This window comes from Empidonax traillii, unplaced genomic scaffold (assembly GCF_003031625.1).
Source record: "Empidonax traillii isolate 1590-97213 ecotype Southwest subspecies unplaced genomic scaffold, ASM303162v1 scaffold2357:size26331, whole genome shotgun sequence".
Taxonomy (NCBI): domain Eukaryota; kingdom Metazoa; phylum Chordata; class Aves; order Passeriformes; family Tyrannidae; genus Empidonax; species Empidonax traillii.
Window position 1 is genome coordinate 7,148 of NW_020957550.1, and position 9,230 is coordinate 16,377.

The 9,230-nt window shown below is 65.1% G+C and overlaps 1 protein-coding gene across 1 annotated transcript in view; it reads right to left on the minus strand.

Moving 5' to 3' along the window:
• Window positions 1-2,360: 2,360 nt before the first annotated feature.
• LOC114071865 (putative cation exchanger C521.04c) overlaps window positions 2,361-9,230 on the minus strand; it is a 9,772-nt gene continuing 2,902 nt past the window's right edge. The window contains exons 2-20 of the mRNA XM_027909750.1: window positions 8,980-9,144; window positions 8,798-8,898; window positions 8,591-8,699; window positions 8,393-8,509; window positions 8,195-8,262; window positions 8,004-8,108; window positions 7,673-7,858; window positions 7,490-7,592; window positions 6,800-6,941; window positions 5,787-5,970; window positions 5,451-5,550; window positions 5,232-5,350; window positions 4,634-4,671; window positions 4,429-4,541; window positions 4,052-4,200; window positions 3,775-3,869; window positions 3,459-3,537; window positions 2,948-3,056; window positions 2,361-2,473 (exon numbers count right to left, since the gene is read on the minus strand). Coding sequence (XP_027765551.1) covers window positions 2,400-2,473; window positions 2,948-3,056; window positions 3,459-3,537; window positions 3,775-3,869; window positions 4,052-4,200; window positions 4,429-4,541; window positions 4,634-4,671; window positions 5,232-5,350; window positions 5,451-5,550; window positions 5,787-5,970; window positions 6,800-6,941; window positions 7,490-7,592; window positions 7,673-7,858; window positions 8,004-8,108; window positions 8,195-8,262; window positions 8,393-8,509; window positions 8,591-8,699; window positions 8,798-8,898; window positions 8,980-9,144 — 2,156 coding nt within the window. The 3' untranslated portion in view covers window positions 2,361-2,399. The remainder of the gene's footprint in view (window positions 2,474-2,947; window positions 3,057-3,458; window positions 3,538-3,774; window positions 3,870-4,051; window positions 4,201-4,428; window positions 4,542-4,633; window positions 4,672-5,231; window positions 5,351-5,450; window positions 5,551-5,786; window positions 5,971-6,799; window positions 6,942-7,489; window positions 7,593-7,672; window positions 7,859-8,003; window positions 8,109-8,194; window positions 8,263-8,392; window positions 8,510-8,590; window positions 8,700-8,797; window positions 8,899-8,979; window positions 9,145-9,230) is intronic.

Below are 9,230 nucleotides of genomic sequence, written 5' to 3' on the forward strand. Positions count from 1 at the left end.
TCTTCCCTTCGAGGAGCATCTCCCACCATTCCCAAGGTGCCATTAGAACCACCCAAGCCTGGATGTCTGTGAGCAAGCAGCTTCCTTAGGCTCTTTCGTTGCTCTGGAAAACTCTGGAGCTTTCCTGTGCTGGAGGAAAGCAAAGCCTGTCTCTCCATGATTTTTGGGAATGTGGAGAGGTCCCAGCAGTCCAGGCCTGTTCTCACTTCAGTGCCTGGTAAAATCATGGAAAAGATTGTTCTGGGAAGTCTTGAGAAGCACCTGGAGGACAACAGCCAGCACGGGGCCAGGTCCTGCTTATCCCACCTGATTTCCTTCCAGGACACCCACCTGGCTGCTCCAGGAAAGCCAGCAGATGCAGTCTTTGGCAGTGTCTCTCCCAGGATCCTTCTGGAAAAGCTGTCTGGGATAACCAGTGGATAAGCACATCGTGTAGGGGGGCAGCAGCTGGTTCAGGCTGGGAGCAAAGAATTCCAGGGAGTGGGAGGACACTGGGGAGGCTCCACAGGGCTCTCCAACATCTTCCAGGGACTCAGGCTCCAAGGAATACCAAGTTTTTTGAACTGGGAAGAGCTGTTGGCTCCCTGAGGGCAGGGAAGGGTCTGGAAGGAGTGTCTGAGGGCACTTGGATTGGCCAGCCTGGAAAAGGGGGGACTCACCAGGGTCTCCAACATCCTTGTGGGACCCTCCACCTGCAGCCTGGAACTGCTCCCACCAGGATAGCCACGGAATAAACCCCCAGGGATCTGATAGATTGGGTAAAGGCATCACCCACTGCTGGATTTCCAGGGATCTCTGCCATTCCAGGCCCCGGGGGTGGCTGGAGCGCGAGGGGCACGAGAGCTCGGGGGCTGCTCCTCCTGAAAAAGGAGCTCAGTTTGAGCTCCCATGGCAGGGTTTGCTGGGAGTCCTGCTGGGATTCTGCAGGGAAGGAGAAAAGCTTGGATTGCAATTCCCTAAGGGAAGGGGAGAGGATTCAGGCCCTGCAGCACCAATGGAGAGGAGATCAGAGCGGCCTCTGTGAGGCCTGGCATGGGGAACAGGACACAGGGAGAGCCCAAGAATTCCCAGTTTACCTCACTGGGAGGGCACTGAGCAGGTTCTCCCACACCTGCCCTCCCATCCCTGCCTGTGCAGATCCTCCCCCAGGAACGCTCCCAGACATCCCCACTAATGCCAGCACTGCCCACGCTGCTGCCTGGCTGGGAGAACAGGGCAGATTCATTAGTCCTCCAGGAGCTGCTGCCCTCGGGAATCCCAGGGGGATCCCAGGCTGTTCTCCATGGCCACGGGGCCTTCCCGAGTGCAGCATTCCCGGGGCAGGCAGGGAGCAGGGATGTGTCCCGGGGTGTGCAGCATTCCCGGGAATGGCAGGCAGGGAGCAGGGATGTGTCCCGGGATGTGCAGCATTCCCGGGAATGGCAGGCAGGGAGCAGGGATGTGTCCCGGGGTGTGCAGCATTCCCGGGGCAGGCAGGGAGGCAGGGATGGGTCCCGGGGTGTGCAGCATTCCCGGGACAGGCAGGGAGCAGCACTGCCATTCCCAGGGTGTGCAGCATTCCCGGGAATGGCAGGCAGGGAGCAGGGATGTGTCCCGGGATGTGCAGCATTCCCGGGGCAGGCAGGGAGCAGGGATGTGTCCCGGGGTGTGCAGCATTCCCGGGACAGGCAAGGAGCAGGGATGTGTCCCGGGGTGTGCAGCATTCCCGGGAATGGCAGGCAGGGAGCAGCACTGCCATTCCCGGGGTGTGCAGGGAGCAGCACTGCCATTCCCGGGGTGTATCCCAATGGATGAGGAGAGGGAAGGGGCACAGGAGGATCCTCCCCCGTGTCCACGGGGCTGCCAGGGGTTGGGGTTAAAGCCCCTCTCCTAAATCAGTCCAAGGCTCTGTCCCATCCTCACCTCATCCCCCCGCCCTCTCCCGGAGATGTTCCCGGACCGTCCCTGGCCCCGCTCGAGGCCACCGAGGCCCGTGCAAGGAGAACCCACCTGGTGCTGGTTTGTACAAAACTGCTTTAATGACCAACCGGCTCAGAAACCCCCCCGGGTGCCTCCAGAGAGCCCCCCGTGACCCCAAAACCCCAACTTCCTCCCTGGGATCACCCCGGGGCCCCTTCCCCGGCCCCTTCTCCCAGTGCAACACTTCCCAAGGAAGGGGTCTGTCCCGGGATCCCCTTCCAGCCCCTCCTCCGAGGACAAAATTCCTTGCAGGCACCTGGGGGGAGATCCCCCCGTGCAAACCCCTCCGTGTCCGCTCCGGCCCCGGGGCTCCCCCTGCCAGGAGCGATCCCAGCCCCGCGGGAGGGGCCAGGCGACAGCAGCAGCAGCAGCAGCTCCGGGAATGGTCCTGCCAGCCGGAGAACTCCGGGAATGCAGGCAGGGCCGGGAGAGGCCGCGGCTCAGCAGCCACGGGGCGAGGGGGCGAAGAAATACACGGCCAGGAGGATGAAGTAAACCATCACCAGCACCGTGCCTGGGGGAACACAGCGGGGGGAGTTGGTAAAGACTGGCCTGGATGAGCCTCCTGTGGAGGAATTTCGGGGGCCTCTGCAAAATCCCGGTTAAAAGGGGGTTTTAAGCCTTTTTAAAGGGTGAAAAGGGATTCCCCCCCTGGAGCAGCTCCAAGATGGTCAACCAAGGGCCCAGCGGAGCAGGTTGGAGGGAGCTGTTCTATGGAGCAAGGAGGGAAGGGGATTTAAGGTGTTCTGGGGTGGTCTGGATGAGCCCCCTTGTAGATGAATTTCGTGGGCCTCTGCAAAGTCTCAGTTAAAAGGAGTTTAAAACCCTTTTTGAGGGTTAAATGGCAGTGATTCCCCTTGGAGCAGCTCCAGCACCTCCGAGGTGGCCAAGCAGGACCCCCCCCACTGCTCAGGTCACCCCACCGTGCGCAGAAGCCCCCGGGGGTGGGTCCAGCCCCCCTCCCACAACGTGCCACATGCCAGCTCACCTTGGAAGTAGTCACATTTGCCGTCCATGAAGGTGTAGTTCATGAGCACCACGCTGAACATGCTGGCGTACACGTGCAGGTCGCTGAACACCAGCGTGAAGTTGGTGGGCTGGGGGAGGGCAGGACACGGGGTGAGCAGCGTGTCCCCAGCCCGTCAGGGGGGGTTTGTGTGTCACCCCAGGGTGAGCAGCGTGTCGCCAGCCCCAGTCAGGGGGGGTTTGTGTGTCACCCCAGGGTGAGCAGCGTGTCCCCAGCCCCAGTCAGGGGGGTTTGTGTGTCACCCCAGGGTGAGCAGCGTGTCCCCAGCCCCAGTGGGGGGTTTGTGTGTCACCCCAGGGTGAGCAGTGTGTCCCCAGCCCCAGTCAGGGGGGGTTTGTGTGTCACCCCCCGGGCGTCTGCCCTCGCCCAGGCGGGACACAGAGGGGACCCCACTGGGGTGGGGGTGTCCCCTCCCCGTGTCCTCCCGTGTCCCCAGCCCTGCAGGGGGGTGTCCCTGGGGGCTTGCACTCACGTAGAAGATGGTGAAGAGCACAAGGATGGGGATCTGCAGCATGCAGACCTGCACGGCGATACAGTTCCCGATCTCGATGCTGCGGAGGAACCGGGACTCGGGAGCTGCCCCGGGAGGGAGCAAAACCCCCCTCGAGGAGCCAACCAGGCAGCCCATCCTGCTCTGATCCCGCTTTTTGGGCGGCTTTGAGCCCCCTCGGGGGCGAGTTGGCAAGATCTGCCCCTCCCAGGGGCTGGGCAGCCCACCCAAGGCAGGGGGACAGGAGTGGGACAGGCCACGGGCACCACCCCAAAACTGCTGCTTGGAGCCACCTCACCTCAGGCTCAGGTTGTTCTGGAGGGCAAACTGGATGCCATTGACGATCTCTGGCAGCTCAGGCACCATGGCCAGCACGGTGACACCGATGAAGTACTGCAGGGGAGAGGGGACATCAGCCCGGCCCAGCCACAGCCAGGAGCCCCTCGGGGGGAGGAGCAGCAGCTCAGCACCTTTTCCCTGCAGCTCCTGGGGCTCAAACTGCACCCCTGGCTGGGGTGTCCCGGTCCCCAGGGCCACCCAACCCTGCCCCCACAGCATCCCCACGGCCATCTCACCTGGGAGATGGTGGAGTTGGTGAGGATGGGGCTGATGTGCTCCGTGGCCAGGTCAGCACAGGCTGACATGCAGAGGGTGGAGAGCAGCAGGATGACCAGGGCCCGCCAGCGGGACCAGTGCACCACGGCACTGTGGTGGTGGCCTGGCACTGGGAGGGACAGGGACACACTGGGACCAGTGACACTGGGACCAGAGACACACTGGGACCAGAGACACACTGGGACCAGAGACACTGGGACCAGTGCACCACGGCACTGTGGTGGTGGCCTGGCACTGGGGGGCACAGGGACACAGTGGCACTGTGGTGTGGCCTGGCCCTGGCAGGGACAGCAGCACGGGGGGACACCCCAGGGCACCGGGAATTGGGGACACTCACTGTGGCAGCCGCTGACGTGGATGTCGTAGATGTGGGAGTGGGTTTTGAGGGTGAAGCAGAGCCCCACGAGGTAGCCGGCGGGGAGCAGCAGGGACACCGTGTACACCAGGGGTCTGTGGGACACAGGGGACACGTCAGGGCCACCAGGGTCCGGCCTGGAGATCCCCGGAGCAGCAGGGATGGAGGAGAGGGGCAGGACACGCACTGGACGTGGCTGTAGTAGAGGGTGCCGTTGTTGTCCATCTGCAGAGAGAGCACCGGTCAGGGGGGACACGGGGACAAGGGACAGCCCTGCTGCCACCACCCAGCACCAGAGGTGGGGGATCAGAGCATCCCCAGCCCCAAAATCCCCGTTAGAAAACCCCAGAGTGGGAAGGGACCCACAAGGGTCATCAAGTCCAGCTCATCAGTGAATGGCCATACAGGGACTGACCCCACAACCCTGGCACTGCAGCACCAGGCTCTGACCAACGGGGTTAACCCCAAATCTGTGGGTAATCCCAAACCCAAACTGGAAGGGACCCCACAAGGACCATCAAGCTTATAATTGAACAGCTCATATGGGGACTGAACCCACCACTTGGCATTTTAGCACCAGGCTCTGACCAGCAGAGTTAATCCCAATTCCATGGTTAATCCCAAACCCATGGTTAATCCCAAACCCATGGTTAATCCCAAACCCATGGTTAATCCATGGTTAATCCCAATTCTGTGGTTAATCCCAAACCCGTGGTTAATCCCTGGTTAATCCCAAACCTGTGGTTAACCCCAGGCCCACTGCTGGGGTGCCCCAGTCCCCTCACCAGGTCGAAGTGGCAGCTGTGGCACAGGTAGTGTCCCAGCGGGTTCTGGGTGACGTTGTGGCACTCCCCACACACCAGCTTCCCGTACACCTTGGAGAACAGCGTGGGGGCAAAGACTCCTGCGGGGGGACAAAGGCACGCGCGGGGTGGGCACCCAAACCCCGGTGGGACCCCCATGCCGCCCCCCTCGGAGCCGGGGCCGCTCCCATCCCCGCTCACCTCCCACCGAGAGGAAGAGCAGGGCGGAGCTGACGCCGGCAGAGCGGCTGTTGAAGCGCTGCTCCTGGTGCCGGATGCCCCCGATCACCATGCACAGACCCTGCGGGACAGCCCCCAAACCCCTCAGCGCCCACGGCCACGCCCGGGGGGTGGGACACGCCCAGCCAAGGGGGACCCGCCCCAAAAGAGGGGGAAAGGACCCACCGAAACCTGGGACCCACCAAGAAAGCTGGGAGGTCCCCGCCGGCATCAGCGCCCGGGTCCCGCCATCCCCCCCTGCCCGAGCCCACCAGGGTCCCCCCAATCCCCCCCTGCCCGAGCCCCCCCGCTCCTCACCGGGATGAAGAGCACGCAGCCCACCAGGGTCCCGGTCAGCGCCGCCTTCACCACCTCGGCGTAGCAGGCGCTGCCCTCGCGGGAGCCCTTGAGGAGGGCGCTGATGTAGAAGGTGAGTTCGGTGACGGAGCCGAAGGTGGCGTTCACCACCGCGCCCACCGCGAACGTGCTCTGCGCCGAGATGCTGCGGGACAGCGGAGGGTCAGCGGCACGGCGGGGACAGAGGGGACGGCGGGCACGGCGGGGACAGAGGGGACAGTGGGGACAGCGGAGGGTCAGCGGCACGGCGGGGACAGCGGGCACGGCGGGGACAGCGGGCACGGCGAACCCCGGCTCGGGAACGCGGGTGGGAACGGGGCAGCGGGACCCGGGAAGGGACTGTCCCCTCTGCTGGCACCTGGCGAGGCCTCACCTCGAGTGCTGTGCCCAGTTCAGGGCCCCTCCCGACAGGAGGGACATGGAGGGGCTGGAGCGTGTGCAGGGCAGGGAAGGGAGCTGGGAAGGGGCTGGAGAACTCCTGAGGGAGCTGGGGGGGCTCATCCTGGAGAAAAGGAGGCTCAGGGGGGACATTCTGGCTCTGCAAGTCCCTGCCAGGAGGGGGGAGCCGGGGGGGGTCGGGCTCTGCTCCCAAGGAACCTTAGTTTGGAGCCCTCACCTCTGAGAAGGGCCAAATTCCTCAGAACCTTTAAAAACATGGATTTTGCTGCTGGGCACACCAAGCTTTAAGTTGTCAGGAGGGGAAAACCAGGTGGGGATTGAAGATTCAAACAGGACACAGTGCCAAGATCCCAGCAAAGGACACACAAAGCCCAGGGGGAGCCAACCACGTTGGAACAACCCTCAGAACGGCTGGAAAACGTGGGCAGATCCCAGGGGGTGTGCAAGTCCCAGAGAACTGAGTGTCCCCAGGCGGTGTCCCTGCCCCCAGGCGGTGTCCCCGTCCCCAGGCGGTGTCCCTGTCCCCAGGCGGTGTCCCCGTCCCCAGGCGGTGTCCCCGGGCTGTCCCAGCTCACCTGGCGATGGCCATGCCGATGTAGTAGGACAGGGGCATGATGGAGAGTAGGGCCAGGGAGAACTTGAGGGTGGAGCTGCTCAGGTGGTTGTGGCTGTCCAGGTACCCCAACAGCAGCGTCACCAGCACCAGCGGCAGCAGGTCTGGGGGGCTGGTCAAGGACACTACAGAGCAGGGGGGATTTGAGGTCACCCCCTCCCCTTCCCCACCATTCCCAGTCCATCCCACCCCGTCAGCAGCACCAGTCAGGAGGGAGCTGGTCAAGGAGATGCTCGAGGTGGGGTGGGATTTGGGGTCAGCCCCCCCACCATTTCCACCCCATCACCAGCAAGTCTGAGGGGGCTGGTCAAGAAGACAACCGAGGTAGGGGGGGATTTGGGGTCAGCCCCCCCTTTCCCACCCTTCTCAGTCCATCACCATCAACAGGCCTGAGGGGGGTTGGTCAAGGAGGTGCCTGAGGTGTGGTGGGATGTGGGGCCAGCCCCTCCCCACACCATTCCCACTCCATCCCACCCCATCAGCACCAGGACTGGGGAGCCAGTCAAGGGGGTGCCCAAGCTGGGGTGGGATTTGGGGTCAGCCCCCCCATTCCCATTCCATCCCCACCCCCAGCAGGTCCGGGGGCTGCTCAAGGAGACACCCAGGGTGGGGTGGGATTGGGGTCCCTCCCCAGCACCCCGGCGATGGATGCTGATGGCGAAGACGTTGAGGCCGTGCACGGAGTACTTGTAGTAGTAGGGGTTGGCAGCGCGGTGGCAGCACAGGAGCACCTCCCCCTCCAGCGGCACCTCCGTCTGCGGGGACACGGCTGGGTGACCCCCCTGCTGCCACCCCAGCCCCCCCAAACCCCCCCCATCCCCTGCAGGAGCCTCACCATCCTGAGCCTGCGGACACGCACGCGCTCGGGGGGCAGCAGCAGGACACGGGTGGCGCTGCGGGCGCTCAGCTTGGCCACCGGGATGGTGACGATGAGGAGCCAGGCGGTGACACACACCAGCCCGTGGCACAGGGCCAGCAGCGGGTACCCCAGGCACAGCCAGGCCACACAGCCCACCCGGCGCTGCGAGGGGAAGCACCGTCAGGGGCGGCCCCCAAACACCCACCCCGGGGAGAGGGGGGGCCCTGGGGGGCTCTCCCCGCCCTGGGGGGCTCTGGGGGTGCCAGTGCCCGGCGTGGGGTGTCACCATGCCCAGTGTGGAGCTCACCCAGTATCCGGTGCCCTCCCAGCACCGCGGGCTCCACCGGCCTGGGGTGGGACCCCCCAGCAGGGCCAAGCTCTCCCCCGCTCCGGCCTCCTGGGATTTGGGCACCTGGGGGACACGGGGGGGGTGGGGGGTTGTCAGGGCGTGGCACGGCACACCCCACCCACCCCCTGGGATTTGGGATGCACCTTTACCTCCACCTTCTGGATGACTTTGCCGAAGGGCCACAGGAAATACCCGGCCAGGTCCCAGCACAGCCGCCCTGGGGGACACCGGGGACGCTCGTGTCCCCTCCAGCTCCAGGGAGAAGGGACACAGGAGATCCCCACGCTGTCGGGAGCCCAGCCGGGACACCCCCGGCTCCCCCAGCCCCTGCCAGCCCCGGGACTCACCGTGAGGAGCCCCCACGACGGTGAGGAACATCCCTGCGGCCACCAGCCCGTGCAGCAGCGAGAGCCACCAGCCGAAGAGCAGCAGGTACAGGACATTCCCACACGTCACCGTGGACCCTGAGGGGATGGAGGGGGCACAGCTGGGACCCGCTGGCACCCGAAGCCCCCCTAGAGCCGCGGGGCTGTCCCCTGTCCCACCTGCAGGGCCCCGGAGCACGGTGAGGTCCGAGTAGAGCTCCTTGACGATCTCGGAGCGCTCCTCCCACGGCCGCGCCGTCACGTGGCTCTTCCACTTCTTGAAGCCGAACTGCGGACACCGGGGGTGGGGGGGTATTTAGGGGGGGGTGGAGAAAAAGCCAGCCCAGAGCACCCCCCCGGAGCACCCCCGGCCCCACGGGCACCCACCTTGTAGTTGTTGGAGAGCTTGTTGGCCTCCACGGCGTTCTCGGCCGTCAGGGTGGTCCTGGCGCAGCTCTCGCATTCCTCCAGGTGCGGGGAGGGCGCGGCTGGGGGGGCACACGGTGGTCACGGGGGGCGGGGACGGCACCCCCAGCACCCCCTGCCCGGCCCTCCCCACGCCCACCTACCCGCGGGGCCGCGGAGCCGGTGCTGGTGACAGCCCGGGTCGCCCAGGTCGTTGTTGATGGTGGAGCAGTGCCGGTCGCACAGGGAGCCCCGGCGCGAATCCCCCCGGGAATCCGCGGCCTTGGGAATGTCTGCGGGAGCGCCTGGAGTCACATCCAGCCCCGCTCCTGCCCCGGACAAGCAGGTGCTGCTGTGGGGGGTGACAGCCCGGTCCCCGGACCCCGCGGGGGAGGGGGACACGGAGTTCCCAGGG